The 16,296-nt window shown below is 40.4% G+C and overlaps 1 protein-coding gene across 1 annotated transcript in view; it reads left to right on the top strand.

Annotated features, from left to right (window-relative positions):
* The first annotated feature begins 1,862 nt into the window (after positions 1-1,862).
* The window catches only part of LOC111147671 (ROS proto-oncogene 1, receptor tyrosine kinase), a 123,896-nt gene continuing 109,462 nt past the window's right edge, over positions 1,863-16,296 (top strand). Inside the window, 3 exon segments of the mRNA XM_022503877.1 lie at positions 1,863-1,985; positions 9,576-9,620; positions 10,468-10,527. Of these exon segments, the coding sequence (XP_022359585.1) occupies positions 1,863-1,985; positions 9,576-9,620; positions 10,468-10,527 (228 nt within the window).

The following is a 16,296-nucleotide window of genomic DNA, read 5'->3' as shown; positions in this document are numbered from 1 at the left end:
GAGGTGGGGCCTGTTTCCCTGTCCTCGAGTCAGGGCAGTTTTGTGACTCTGGCAACCAACAAAATGCAACAAAAGTAACTGTGATTTCTCAAACTCAGTCATTAAGGACAATGACTAAGCTTAACACTGGAACACTTCCTCCAAAGCTTGAAGCCACCATATAAGTTCTCCAATCACCTGAAGACCATCATGCTGGGAAGAAGTCCAAACAAGCCCATGTGGAGAAACCATGAGGAGGAAATGCATGAATTCATTGGCCCAGTATTATATTATTGGTCTGTTAGGTTGTTTCCAATTTTTTGATATAATTAATTCCGTAACAATATCTTAGAACACAGTGCATTTTTCATGAGTGCAACTATGTGCCAGTTAAATTCCAAAAAGCAGAAACAGCACAATATCTTGAAATTGGAAGGATATTTCTTTTTCACATTCCACCAATAAAGCTACAACAAGAAAGTGCTTAGCAGTCCATTTTGTTAGTGAAGTTATATACATTATTTGTGCCAAAAAGGCAAAAGACATTGGTAGCACAACAAAGGAGATAAATTTCATCCTGTAGGCTAGGTCATTTATTCTCTGATTTAAATGTATATTTTGTAGAAAGATGGCCATATTCCTCTGACCGAGAAATTGGAGAGTTGTCTATTCTTTAACCTACAATCCTAAAAATACAGAAAATGAGCAAAGATTAGGTGGACAAGGGGAAAGTTTTTCATGAAACCAAGCTTTAGGGGTCGATTTTGGGGTCGATACCATTTGTCTTTATGTTGTACACCAGTTTCGTTAACATTTGCTAGAAGATGCTCAGCTCAGAAAACAAAACAAAACACACAAAAAACTCATGCCTGTATTGCTCACATGAGACCTCATTCCAATAAGGAAAGCTGAAGTTCCATTAGTATAATTTATTTAAGACCACATGGAAGTTTATTTGATACTTAAGTCATAAAAAAGGACACCAACACAAAACTATCTGGCCTGAAAGAGTTAATCCTCAGCCACCTAAAAAGTAGCTCTCCAGAATGACTCACTTCTGTAACTTGCAGATTTCAAATCCTTAACTTTATCTGGATGCAAGGCTAATTGAAATTTGTACAATATTTCCTTTTCCAGACAGCTACGCTTGCGCATGTCTCAGGTCTGTGGTGCCTAGTTTCAGCTCTCTGTCTCAATAGACTTGATAAGGCGGTATATTGGTTAATATGTAGCAAAGTTCTCAAAGTACTCTAGCAAACTTCCTTGTCTGTAACGTACCCTTGGAGTATTTGTCTATTAATTTCGGCTTTGTTTGCTTTTTAATTTTGAAAGATGTATTGGTCTCAAAGGGTTCTGTTTTTCCCCTCTGCAGCATCGTTTGACTGTTTTTCGGATGGGTCTTCATTATAATGGTGCCACTGTCTGCTACAGCAGAGATGGTCAAAAACCCAGTTGCCTGCTGAGCTGAACCAAGCCCAGAGAAGTGAAGCTGTGGACGGTCCGAAGAGCTCCAGTTTCAGGCGGTGCCAAGTGTCACAAGCTTGCTGAAATGCACTTTGCCTTTTCTACATCGTTTACTTCCCATGCGAAGCTCACTGCTAGGATCTAACCTTTAGATGCTTTCTGAGTAAAAGGAAACTCAGTATGAAATAGCTCTTATGTGACTATTACACGGTATCTAGGATTTAAAGGTCTAGAGTAAATGGTTTAAATGTTATTTTAAAAGGCAAAGATATTCTCACATGTCAAAAAAAAAAAAAAAAATACACCCAAAACTCCAACCTCCACCAGCCACTCTTTCAACAGAAACTTAAAAGAACTTGATACAGTGGGATGGAGAAAATGAGAAGAATGGTCATCTAAAAATCGCCATCGGTGAAGTAATGAAGAACATTCGCTGGCTGATTCTGAAACTTGTCAGTGTTGCGACTCTTGGCGGCATATGGATTTCTCTGGTACATTGTACAGTTTTAAACTACTGCCTAAAGTCATGTGTAACTAACCTGGTAAGTTCTGCTGCTCTAATATTTCTCTTTGCAGGAACTGGATTGTGTAGAATTCAGCTTGTTAAAAATGAGTGGATGATTTTCTCATGAGATGTGGTAGCACCGCAAGAAAGATTTTTTTTCTCCCCAAAATAAGTTAGGAATGTTTTTAATTACAGAAGTTAGGGAGGGCTATTTTATTTCTTTAAGTTATCTGCTCATAGATTTCTTTTTTTCCCTGTGGGGGAGGGGGCATAGGAATTGGCTTAAAGAGGCTTACATGCGGTAAACTGTGCACGTTTTTAAAATATCAATTTAAACTTGTCTATTTCCAAACCATTTGTTTTTCTTGAAGCAAGAAATAGGGTTGGCCATAGGGCCATACCTCCTAGTTGCAGACGGCAGTAGCATTTATGGTGGGGATGGAGGGCTGTATGGGGAGGTGGATGCCCAAGGGAGCAGATGCAGATAAAACAACGTTTTATTTGAAAAGCAAGACTTGTTTTTAAGTTCCTTTACTTCTACCTGTGCATTTGTAATTTTTTTTTCAATAATGAGTTTTCTGGATATTCTTCCCCTATAAAATGTTCCATATCTTTCAGTTATTGGGACGTGGTTGTGCTTCAAATAGCCCCTGAATCAATTGTAAAAAAAAAAATATATATATATATATTTTCTAGCCCACGGAAAGATGTACTCTTCTTATCTAGAGACAAAGGAAATAGCTTGATAGCTTATGAGCTACTTATAGTCCTACTTTTTCCAATAATAAAAGTACTCCTTGTTATGCTAAAGTGTTGGGGGTAGAAGTCCCGGGCGGATAAAAGGGCTAATTATCTGTGTTACACTCTTCTGGCTTAATTTAAATTACAGATTAAAACACTAGTTAAGCTTTCTTTCTTTTCTTTTCTTTTTTTTTTTTTTAAAGATTTTATTTATTTGTTTTACAGACAGAGATCACAAGTAGGCAGAGAGGCAGACAGAGAGAGAGGTGGGGGGGGAAGCAGGCTCCCTGCTGAGCAGAGAGCCCGATGCGGGGGCTCTATCCCAGGACCCTGAGATCATGACCTGAGCCGAAGGCAGAGGCTTTAACCCACTGAGCCACCCAGGTGCCCCTACTTAAGCTTTCTATGGATAGTAGCGGTTTTTTAAAAAGTTTGGTATTTTATATAAATCACTGTTGAAGACCTTATTGCCATTAAGGTGGGATTGTATGCATTAGGCTTTGAGAGTCATAATCCAAACTTAAACATGGAAAAATAAGACTATAATATGTATTCTTTTTTTTTTTTTTTAAATTTGACAGAGACCACAAGTAGGCAGAGAGGCAGGCAGAGAGAGAGGAGGGGGGAAGCAGGCTCCCCGCTGAGCAGAGAGCTGGCTGTGGGGCTCGATCCCAGAATCCTGAGACCATGACCCGAGCCAAAGGCAGAGGCTCAACCCACTGAGCCACCCAGGCGCCCCATTTGTATTCTTTATTGAATAATTTAAAAATTTCCCTGATTAGAATATATATTCGCTGCAAAATATTTATGAGATATAGAAGTAGAGAAGAAAAAGAAAAATGCATTTTCTCTTCAAATATGTATATAATTTTACATACAGTTGTGCATCTGTCTTTTTCACCTAACATGACTTTGTAAGTTTTTCCTACACCCTGACGTTTTTATGGAAATGGGATCTTCAGTATATTTAAAATATTCCCATCCTATAAATGTCCACCATAATTTGTTAGTTTCCCCTTACTGTCAAAGCTGATGTTGGTTGTTTCCATTACTGTAGTCTCCGTTTTATTTTGTTTCATTTTTTAGTTATGTTTAGTTTTGTCTTATCTTTGTGTGGGCTCCTGGGTTTCAGGCAGTAGGAGCAGACATTCTGTTCCTTTGTTGCACTGCCTTCCGCTCACCACCCACAGACACAGGCCCTGCCGATGTGGTGGCCACTGGGACAGACATGGTCTGCCAATTTGCCGAGCGCCTCTCATCAATGTTCTCCATCTGGGCCTCCCACACAGGGCCTGGAGGGACAAAAGCTAGGTCAATGAACAGTGGATATAGCCATGGATCAAGGGAAAGCATATGTAAAGTGCTCGAGTTTATGATATTGTTCGCATTCTTCATGTGTGCCATTCTTTGAAGCCCGGACGTTCGCTGCGAAGGTCATCTTTGATTTCACTGGGTGGTTCTTGACCCTGAGGCATCTTTACTTTTTAAAAAGAAACACAGAGTCTTATACAAAGGAAAGTTTAGAACTGCTGTCCTAATGTACACAGATCATAGTTCTATGCTGAGCATGAACAATTTATATCATTTGAGGGATCTGTAGGTATTAGTTGAATGTAGTAACTGACTTAATATTTTTGAGTTATATGTGCCTGTGCTGCAGAGAACAAAAAAGAATGAAGGTTCTTCAGAACACTAGTATGGTGGCAGCCTTCGTGAAAAAGAGACAAATGACATCAACAGTCAAATAGTTTGTGGGAATGCTTCTTGCCAGCTTTGTGTAGATTCACAGGGCACAGCAGCATATTAATGGCTTTGTTTAATCATAATTTTCTGATCTTCTTCAGCAATAAAACCTTTTTTTTTTTTTTTTTTTTTTTGTGAGTAGCAAGTCCCAACGACTCAGGAACTAGAGTTGAGAAATGTTCTGTTAGAAGCATCAGTTCAATTCAATGCAAGGCATTAGAAACTAGAGTTCAGAGGTTATCCTGTTTTTTAAAAAAAAGAACAAGGGGCACCTGGGTGGCTCAGTGGGTTAAGCTTCTGCCTTCGGCTCAGGTCATGATCTCAGGGTCCTGGGCTCTCTGCTTGGCAGGAAGCCTGCTTCCTCCTCTCTCTCTGCCTGCCTCTCTGCCTACTTGTGATCTCTCTGTCAAATAAATAAATAAAAACCTTTAAAAATAAATAAATGAAATTTAAAAAAGAACAAGCATCAATATCTTTCTTGTATATCTATATATAACTTTATACCAAGATAATAGAACAGAACCAGAATCCAAAAATGCCACAAAATATCCAGGAATTAGCATAGCTTTTACTGGCGTAGGGGTGGGCAGATCAGTAAGAGGGAATACAGGGTGGGAGGGAAGCTGTGCACAGAAGGAAGTGTGGAATATGACAAAGACGGCAGTTCCAACCACAGTGGGGCTGTTTGTTTACCATAAAAAATAACACCTTCCGGGGCGCCTGGGTGGCTCAGTGGGTTAAAGCCTCTGCCTTCGGCTCGGGTCATGATCTCAGGGTCCTGGGATCGAGCCCCGCATCGGGCTCTCTGCTCCGCGGGGAGCCTGCTTCCTCCTCTCTCTCTGCCTGCCTCTCTGCCTACTTGTGATTTCTCTCTGTCAAATAAATAAAATCTTAAAAAAAAATAATAACACCTTCCTTCAGTAGGTGAGTGAATAAGTAAACTGTGGCACATCCAGACAGTGAACTATTATTCAGAGCTGAAAAGACATGAGCTTTCGAGCCATAAGTAGACATGGAGTGAACCTTAAAGACATATACTAAGTGAAAAAGCTGACCTGAAAAGACCCCATACTGGATGAGTCCAAACACATGACATTTTAGGAAAGGCACAACGATGGAGATGATGAAGAGATAGATCAGTGGTTGCCAGGAGCAGGTTTGTATGTGGTGGGGAGATGCATAGGGAGAGCACAGAGGATTGTTAGAAACGGTGAAAATACTCTGTACAATATCACGATGGATACATGTCAGTATACATTTGTCCAAACCCACAGAATATACAACTGTGAGTGAGCCCTAAGGTAAACTACGGACTTCAGGGGATTATTATTGTGTCCACGTAGATCTATCCTTGGTAAAAACTACCATTCTGGTGACTGATGTGGATAATGAGGGTGGCTATGCCTGTGTGGGGTCTGACAATGAAGTCTGTTTTTTTAGTATATGTGCTGCCGAAGCGAGCACATGTTTTTTTTTAAAAAAAGATTTTATTTATTTATTTGAGAGAGAAAGAGCAGGAGGGGCAGAGGGGCAGAGGGTGAGAGAGAGAGAGGGAAGCAAACTCCCCACTGAGTGCAGAACCTAATGGAGAGCTCAGTCTCATGACCCTGAGATCATGACCTGAATCAAAACCAAGAGTTGAACGCTTAACCGACTGAGCCACCCAGGCACCCCAAAAATAAAGTTTTTTTTTTTTAAAGTTCAGGCAAATTTTAAAAAACCTAACTCCTTAACAATACTATCAGATTCACATATATTCCAGGAGTTGTTAAAAATACTGCGATTTAGATAAAACAACAGAAACAAAACAAAACGAAATAAGACTTCACCCCATAGATACGTTGGAATAAATTAGAAGTGAATATTTCTACAGTCTTGGAGTGGCAATGCCTTAAGAAGACTGTTTCAAAAATACAGAATCCCTACAAGAAATTATAAATAATTTAACTACTTAGAAACTTAAAATATTGGACAATAAACAGAGCACAAGAAAAAGCCCCCAAAATGGGAAAAATATTACATGGGATGAACAGAATTTTAACCAAACCTTATATATAAAAAAGTATTTAAATTAAGTTTAGGGGCACCTGGATGGCTCAGTTGGTTAAGCGGCTGCCTTCACCCCCTCACTGGCTCCCTGCTCAGCGGGGAGTCTGCTTCTCCCTCTCCTTCTGATGGTCCCCCTGCTTGTACACTCTCACTCTCTCTGTCAAATAAACAAAATCTTAAAGAAAAATAAAACAAGTTTAGAACATGAAGCCCTACTTCACAAAATAAAAAGCAGAAATGGCTAACACCTATTGATAAGTATGCAGCCTCACAGAATTGCAGAATGACTGACTTTGCTTTCATCAAATTGGCAAAGATAAAAACATTCATAGTCGGCAAAGGTGGGATAAACCAGTGCTCTCATGCTCATCAAGAAATATATCTGAAGAGATTATTGCATCACTCAGCAGAGATAAGTTTGGGAAAGTTGTTTGCACCTCATATTACTAATAGATCCCCAGTGCTTGGCACTGTACTCTAATAGTACATTATTTAGTTGAATCCTCACAGAACTTTATGCACTAAATACTATCTTACTTATGTGTCAGATGAGAATACTTCAATGTCACATCAGGCGCAAGCGTCCTATATGGGACTAAAATGCAGACCATACTGCTCTGTTTCATTTCCTAGGGTAGGAAGTAAAGAAATGAAAGCAGTTCCGGCTGAGGTGGGCGGGGGGAGAGACAAACTTGTGCCAAGTGGCAGAAATGGTTAAGAAGATTTAGGATCCAGGCCTGGGATTGTGGGTTTCAAGCAGCTCATTGGAGGAGGTGGTGCTACGGTAAACTGAGGAGGAGTCTCACTGCAAAGGGAGGACTGTGGATTTGGTGCAGATCATAGGGAGCATCGTACTTTGGTTAAGAGAACAGGGTCTGGAGACAACTCTCAGACTTCTTTACATTTTAACTCTTGAGCCATTCACTAAACCTCCCTGGGTCTCAGCTGTACAAAGGGGTTAGTAATAATACATACCTACTAGTGCCGTTGAGAGGTTGAATAAGATTTAGTGTAAAACAGCTGGTAACCTGTCGGAACATAGGATCACTCGCTGAATGGTAGCTCTAATAATGTTGAGGACGACGGTTGACAGTATCTTCTTCATCACCCATAGACCTGACTCCTGAAGCTACCTTGCTCAAGGCCCTGTGGTGGCTCTCTCTTCAGCCCGTTAAATTTAGTCTTGAGAGCTGCCAATGAAAGGACTCAGGACTGTTACAATGTGACTTTATGGTCACCAAGAAACAGCTCTGTTGGCCCGCTGTTCAAAATGAAATGCAGAAACTACCCAGCAACCTCTCTTTTGTTTTTGTGAGCTAACGGATTTTTGAAGGGATCTGAAAAAATTTAGTTGCAAATTCCCTCTTAGACCTCATTGTATATGATTGTGGTTCAATCATATAAAGGGGAATCAAAAGCTTTTTTTTTGAATGAAATCCTGGAAACAAAGAATTATTATGCCCATGGCTGCAAAATTAATCTAAAAGATTCAGTTCTGACTCTCTGAGTATTTCTTATCAAAAATCAAAACACATGAAGCATCCTTCTTTCTCTACAAATGTAATTAGGGAATGGAGGCAAGAGCAATCTTCATTCCCACATCAAATGGCAGGGGAAAAAGCAACTTTGGTTCTTTGGTTCCTGTGACTGATTACTTCCTAAGTGAAACCCCAGAGTGCAAGGCCATTGGAGAAGGCTTTCAAGAGACAGGGCTTCTGGAGCATTCCTATGTAATAGGCCATTTTGAGTTCATGGGTTTATTCCTTATGTATGTACTTATTGAAGACCTTTTATCCCTCTGGACTGTTCCAAGTACAGAGTGAAGGCCGAAATGAATGGCTCTTACCTTGAAGGGGAGAGAATGCTCAGTGAACTTAGTGTTCAACGGATCTTCTCTTCCTTCTGAAAAGCAAGGGCTATTCAGAAGCCCTCAAGAGAGGCTTCAACCACCTGGAGTGGGGCGTGCCTGGATGGCTCAGTCGGTTAAGCATCTGTCTCTTGGTTTCCACTTGGGTCCTGATCTCAAGAATCATGATCTCATGGGTCATAGGATCCAGCCCCACGCCCTGCACCAGGCTCCCTGCTGGGTGGGGAGTATGCATCAAGATTCTTTCCCTCTGTGCCTTCCTCTGCTTGCTTGTGCCCTCTCTCTCTGAAATAAATAAGTAAATCTTAAAAAACAAAAATGAAACTAAACACCTCCAGGGCTCCTTTGGATTTTCTATTATCTCCTGGAACACATCTTGCTTATAGTGCTGGGTCAGCCAAGGTCAGACGGCATGCTCCTGGCTGGATTAATCATCTCTTCAATTCAATGTTTCAAATCCTGCAACTTTTCAGGGGATATTCCAAGCAGTACCAATTAGAGGTACTAGGAGTATTCACTTAGTTATCTTCTACTCATATTACTAAGTCAGTCAGTGAGGGATGCTGACAATTAGATCTATCCATAGAACACTATTGACACATACCTGATCATCATAGACCCAATATTGTCATCCTTTGTAAGCCTTTCAGTTTATCAAGGACTCTACTCACGTAACAACCGGGAGAGGATGGACAATTTATAAGATTTTCCCCCCTTCGTTCCTATTTCTTTTATATTCTTCCAGCACAAAAAGTTTTTAAAATTTATGAAAATATGAGAAAAAAACCAGAGTAATCTGATGTTTTACTATATGTGAAATTCTGAATTTATATTTTTTCACTATTCTTAGACTGCTTAAAAAAAAACAAAACCTGACCATAATTCATCTTTAACCCCCGAATCCTTTGACTTGATGAATTGACTAAAGTCACAGGCTTACTTCATACAGTGTGAGAGAATATGTCCATGGTCCCTAACCACTCCTTACGGCCCCCCTGCTCTGCCTTGATAATTTCTGCAGAATTCTCAGGCATTCCATCTTATAATGTGCATTGACATTTTACCAGATTTCATGACTGATTTAATGACTTTAAAACATTGTACTTTATAGTTAGAAAACACTATTCCAGGAAGCTTTTTTTTTTTTTTTTTTAAAAAAAAAGCTATGGTAGTTGTACTGGACACAAGATTGATAGCTGGTGTTTCTGATCTCCTTCTTCACTTCAGGGCCGGCAGCTTGACGTTGGCGCGCCGTACAATCTGAGTGAACCGGTGAGTAAGCACTTCCACTGTCAGGAAGTTTATAGTGTTTGCCTTGATAAGAATGGGACCGTGGTCAGGTTTTATTACAATAAGAATAATTCCTAAGTAGAGTCTCATTTCTTTGTCCTTGATGGAGGAAGTTCAACTGAAAATAGCAAGAAGTCTAAATTACAGAATATTCAAAAAATGAACCCAGGCACAGCGTGTCTAGGAAGAAGGAACACACAGGACTAAGCCAACTCCATGATTTTGATTCTACTTGGCTGTGTGGCTTGGGGCAAATTACTTAATATTTCTGAGACTTCGTTTTATTACCTGTTGTCTCAGAGGGTTGGATGAGATGGTCTCCAGTGTTTCTCCTAACAATTACATTTATGGTTTTATTACTGGTTTGCACCTGTATCCACTTACTCAACTACTGTGTAGTGACTCAAAATGAACACACTTCTCCAACTGTGGACTTCTTCCGGTTTTGGTATGCTGCCTTCTGGTTGAGTCCCCAGTTTTGAGTTTTGCTTGTTGTGCGAGGACATGGCCAGGACCCATGATATGCTCGATGCCATGGTATCCAGGACTTTCTCTGCTGCCAGCTACCCAGGGGACGGGGTACTCCTTGAAGTTTGGGTGATCTCTGGGTTCTAGGCCTGCCCATGCCACCTCTGCTCAGCAACGCCGCTGCCTTGCAGTGAGTCACCCCAAGCCCTACTCTGCCTGGAAATAGGAGAAGTCTGCTTAGGATTGCAAAGGTCCACAGGTTCCTGGGTAGATACATTTTGTTACTATGTGGCACTAATCAGGTGGCAAGAAAAAGTCACCCTTCTCTAGTCACCATTTTCTCTTATTATGTCTCTTGCAGTGCATCCAAGGATGTCATTTCTGGAACTCTGTAGAGCAGGAAAACTGTGCTTTAAAATGTGTAAGTATTAATTATATTTTTGTTTTGGTACTAATATCACTTTCCAGAGAAAAGTTATCTAAGAGGATTCCCATTTGAATTTCCATTGGCTTTCACGGAGTTTGCATGACTCTAAAGGAAAAGTATGATAGCCTGACTGATACATAATAATGTGGAAAAATTGAGATAAATGCTATTAATGCAACTGGAGACCCGAGGAAGTGAATGCAAACTGTGGAACACAGGAATACCCATAATTGCTCTAAACTATAATGGCCTTTTAGTAGAATGTCAGGCACTTGTCAAATTCCCTAGTCTTGTGCTTCTCAAATGTTGAAGTTCAGTTATCTAAGGATCTTGATAAAATGCTCATTCTGATTCTGAAGACCTGGGGCGGGACACGAGATTCTGTACTTGTAAACAAGCTCCCAGGTGATGTGATGCTTGTAGTTCCTGAATGACACTTTGGCCAGCAATGCCCTAGGTGGTGCTGGGAATTTCTCTGTAGGTAACATGGCAGCATTCTAATCCAGAGGTCACAAACCCCTTTGTTTACTCCATGCTATATAGAAAATACATCCCCAAATGCTTTATTTTTAATTTTTAATTAATCCCAGCTTTGCCACTTAGTGTGTAACCGGTTAAGGAACTTCACCTCTTGGTACTTTACTTTCCCCCTCAATACGTTAGGATAATAATAGAATCTCCCTCTTGTATTGTGCCTGATACACTGTTATTACTCTGATATAGTGAATAAGAATTTTGTCTTTTAAGAGTGGATTCCTTTGTTCAGGTTGTTCAGGTCTGAGGTTGAATCATGGTGATTTGGGGTAATCCTAATATTGTTTCCTATTAACAAGTGAAACTCTATCGTTGAGATTTAAATAAGGACATTAACTTCTCCTTCCAAATGGTGCTCATAGCTTTTCTTGTATGGTCTTGTGCTCAGGTCTCTGGAACAGGCTTAGGCTTACTCTCACATTCGTGACTATGTGCCCCATAAAATGGGAGTTACCAAAAAGTGGAGTGGGCATTTTCTGGATTTGGGAACTATAACACATTTAAGAATTATTTTACCTTTCTTTGGTGCCATTTTTTATGGATTCCAATGGAAATCATCCTTTGGTCTGTGTTTGTTGTCTTTTGCTCTGACCTGTAAGCCCATCAGAAGGGGTCTCTCTTTCTTGTTCCCACTGTCTGTTTCTCAGAACACCGTGAGAGGCACACAGCAGGTGCTCAGACAGCACTTGCCAGGTTACTGAGTGGGAAGGACCATCTGATGCTGGCGACAGTCCAGGCAGTACAGTCGGCACCAGAGCAGCCGGTCCAGACAGGGGCAGGGGCACCTTTGCTAGCCAGAGCTGTTGGTGGTTTCCATGTCAGCTTCTGTCTCCACTGGGCATCTGCCAACACCTCTTCATTTTCTTACTCCGTCCACCGCAGATCACCTCTTGGTCAACTGGGATTTTCTAGTAGACATCAAACTGCATCATTTTTCTGGAGATGCAAACAGAAGGGGAGAGGGAAAATTTAAGCCCAACATGGGCTCCATCTCACAATGCTGAGATCATGACCTGAGCCAAGTTCAGGAGTCTGTTGCTTAACCAATGGCTCCCTGCAAACATAATTTTTATAGCTGTTCATACAGTGGCTTGCCTGGACTGAAGGCCCAGCTCTGCGCTCCTTGATTTTGATTGTTTTTATTGGTTATTTGTCAATGGTGGGGCAAGAAATTAATTTGAAAAAGTGTCATTAAAATTATTTACAGACTTAAGGATTTTAAGTAATTTCACTTTTCTTTTTTCCTGTGCAGAATGACACCTATGCCCCTGTTTGTGAGGTGAGTTGGCAAGCACAAAACAGATGTCATCAAACCCCATGTCTTTATCTCTTAGATTTAAAAAGCTATTAAAATAAGAATGAAGAAGCCACCTAAGCCTTCATAATAAATCACAGTAGTCTATCATTTAATATGTATATTAAAAAAGGACACTGTATTTACAATTTTCTTCCTTCTTCAACAAACTCCTTGACAACATTTTAAAGCACAGCTTTTAAGATATTTTATTATTGTTTTTACTATGATAATAAGTGTCTTCCTGCTGACTCTGGCTGCTCAGGTCTCTTTTCTCAGCTCTCCCTCCCTCTGCTGGCTCCTCTCCTGCACTGGATTTTCTCCTCTTTCAGAAAGACCTTAGGGATTTTGATTTTTTTTCCTACTTGATCTTCTTCAACTGTTCTGGATTCTATGGTCCTCAGAATTAGTTTTAGGTCAACCAGAGAGGTTTATGGAGAAAATATATTATTTCTCAGTTTAAAGCCCATGTTGTATTCTATTTAAATGTCCTTGAAACTGGGGTGCCTGGGTGGCTCAGTGGGTTAAAGCCTCTGCCTTCGGCTCAGGTCATGATCCCAGGGTTCTGGGATCGAGCCCCGCATCGGGCTCTCTGCTCAGCAGGGAGCCTGCTTCCTCCTCTCTCTCTTCCTGCCTCTCTGCCTACTTGTGATCTCTGTCTGTCAAATAAATAAATAAAATATTAAAAAAAAATGTCCTTGAAGCCAAAGGACAGAACTATTTTATTCTGCCTGGGAAAGGAATATAACTTACCATCCATTAGTAAAACAAAAAAGTTTCTTTCTACTAGAGAATAAAAATAAACAACACAAAATGTTACATTGGATCATTTTCTCAATAGTCTGTGCTTTCTCTGTGCCTGAGTGATATTCCCCTGGGAGTAGATGGGAGGGGTTGGGGGGGAGGCGGAATTTACTCCATATGTAAAAAAAAAAATTATAAGTCTTTCCTAATTGAGATTTTAAAAAATCAAAAACTGCCCGAGAACCTTTTTATGTGGTTAAAGTAACATTGCCACCCTCCCCCACCAAAACCATCCCTCAGAATATAGTGCTAAGAAAGTCAGGGATGGTTCAAGCCTCTCAAGCCCAGAAGCAGCCTGAGATTGGATTGCTAATGCGGTAGTTTCCTGGTGATCAGCGTGCTGCCTGCCATCTGTGTGTATATGACATAAAGCTTTTTTCTCTATTATAACTCACATTATTATTCTGTTCTTTTCTTTGTATACTGGGCTGTTTTACACTTTAAATAAAGTAGATCTGAACAGCAATACATGCTATAGAGGTACAGAGATTGAGATAGATCTATGGAGACTAGATGTTTGAACTCAGGTTCTGAGTTCTGAGTTCTGCAGGTGTGGGTTCTGAACTCAGAACCCATACCTGCAGGAGGAAATCAACTCTTCAACCATTAATGCTTCAACCTAGGAAGCTGGGAATTTCTGCACACATTCCTTGGAGGAAATAGTGTTGGAAGAGTTAGCTTAGCAAACTATAACTTGGAAAATGATGTCAGCCAGTGAGATGGCTTATCCCTGCTAATTGAAAATGCAAATTAGATCATATTGTTCCTAAAAACCTTTCTATGGCTTTGCATTGCTGTTGAGAAAGCTTATGAACTACCCTTTGCTGGGCCCCATCTTGCACCCCCTGTCCCTTGTTCTCTGCCTGCCACACAGGCTTTTCCCTCTTTAGAATATAGAGGGAACATTCCTGCCTCCTAGCTTTTGTCCTTAAGACCTTTTATGAGCCCAGATGCTTGCAGTCACTCAGGTCCTGCTCCAGGATCCTCTCTGCCTGGTTCTTCCTGAGTACCCTGAGAAGACAAATTCTCCTTCCTGCCTGGTCATGCCTTATGCCTTTACCTTGCTTTATTGTCTTCATAGCACTTCTTGTTACCTGAATGTATTTTATTTATTTATTTTTTTAACTCATTGTCTGTCTTCTTCTTCTTCTTCTTTTAAGATTTTATTTATTTATTTGACAGAGAGAGAGACAACAAGAGCAGGAACACAAGCAAGGGGAGTGGGAGAGGGAGAAGAGGCTTCCTGCAGAGCAGGGAGCCTGATGTGGGGCTCGATCCCAGGACCCTGGGATCATAGACCTGAGCTGAAGGCAGACACTTAACAACTGATCCACCCAGGCACCCCATGTCTGTCTTCTTCTAAGAGAATGTAAATTCCATGAAGGTGGGGAACTTACCAGTCTTGCTTACTGCTAGATCCTTAAAGCCTATACCAGTGCTTGGCACACACACATAGTATGTACTCAATAAGCATTTTTTGAATGAATGAATGAATGAATGAATGAATGAATAGTTTTTAAGGAAAGGAAGCCACAATTCATGTGGAGAGGCTGTATTAGGGGCATCCCAAGATGGGGGTGGGCATGTCCTCCTTGGGTTACAGGAATAAGAAAAGGCATTGCCAGCATGTGTACCTGCCTGATAAATATGGGGTGGAGGGGCGCCTGGATGTTCAGTGGGTTAAAGCCTGTGCCTTCAGCTCGGGTCATGATCCCAGAGTCCTGGGATCGAGCCCCTCATCGGGCTCTCTGCTCAGCAGGGAGCCTGCTTCCTCCTCTCTCTCTGCCTGTCTCTCTGCCTACTTGTGATCTCTGTCTGTCAAATAAATAAATAAAATCTTAAAAAAAAATACAGGGTGGAGCTAGAGGGATGAAACTTGGTTTTACTACTATGGGAGACATTGGAGTGTGGACTACAATAGAGACAGCAGACTGATGTAACCCTTGGAAAGCATGAACTTGGCTTCTGCAATGGGAATGGTAGCTCAGTGGCCTGGGATACACTGTAAACATGCCTCGTCCAGGGGCTCTGGGCTCAGATTCTCTGATTTCCTTAAATCTGACCACCTTTAGATTCTCTCTAGGCAATTTGAGCACTGGATAATGTCATTCTAAGCCCAATGTTAGATGAGAGAGAGGGAGAGGGAGAGAATCTAATTTATAGTGTTGCCTCCACTTGATATAACATTTAAACTTCTTAGAATACAAACTTCCAGTTTTAATATTAACAAGTTCTGGTGAACTTGTTAGCTAACTTATTAGCTAATAGCTAATAATACTGCATTCAATGCCTGAATGTTGCCAAGAAAGTAGATCTTAAATGTCCTCACACAAAAAAAGAAATGGTAATTACGTGATGGGATGGAGATGTTAGCTAATGCTATAGTGGTAATCATTTTGCAATATATAAATGTATCAAATCAACATGTTGTATACCTTAAACTTACACAATTTGTATGTTAATTATATCTCAATAAAACTGAAAAAAATACAAGCTTCACAGAGTAACAAAATAGTTAAACACACTACATAGATCCAAATTTTATTATATATTTTCCTCTGAAAAGATGCAGGAAAAATAAACCCACAATTTACTGGATAGTCAGGACTAGCAATATTTTCAAATAAACTCTATTCTATTTCCTTTCTTCTTCCTTGGTTTTACTGCTCGGAAAAAAATTCCAGTTACATGATAATTTTGTTGCCACTTGGTATATTTATTCAACAAGCATTTTATTGGAGCCTGCAAAAAGAATGTGAAAAGTATACTAAGCCCTTAAGTTAAATAATCCTGAGCCCAGACTGAGGTATTTAAATTAATCCTTAACTAAGCAAACCCGAGTTTATCAGTCTGAACTTCCCTTGAGTGAATAGGTCAAACATTGTGCAGCTAGTATTTGCAAATTACTTGGGATGTTTAGGGCAAATGTATTGTGTCATGGTTTCCACTATCTCCATGAGAAACAATAGCATGTTTTCCTAGGTATTATAAATGCAAACTGAATGAAAGCAGGAAGATGGATCATGATTGTGTTATGGTCTTAAATTTGTGCCTTTTTCCAAAAGTTTTATCTTTTCTTTTTCCTTTCCTTTCCTTTCCTTTCCTTTCCTTTCCTTTCCTTTCCTTTCCTT

Source organism: Enhydra lutris, unplaced genomic scaffold, assembly GCF_002288905.1.
Source record: "Enhydra lutris kenyoni isolate GAN:26980312 unplaced genomic scaffold, ASM228890v2 scaffoldscaffold17, whole genome shotgun sequence".
Lineage (NCBI taxonomy): Eukaryota > Metazoa > Chordata > Mammalia > Carnivora > Mustelidae > Enhydra > Enhydra lutris.
Note: the sequence above shows the minus strand (reverse complement) of the source record. Positions and strands in the feature narration are given on the sequence as shown.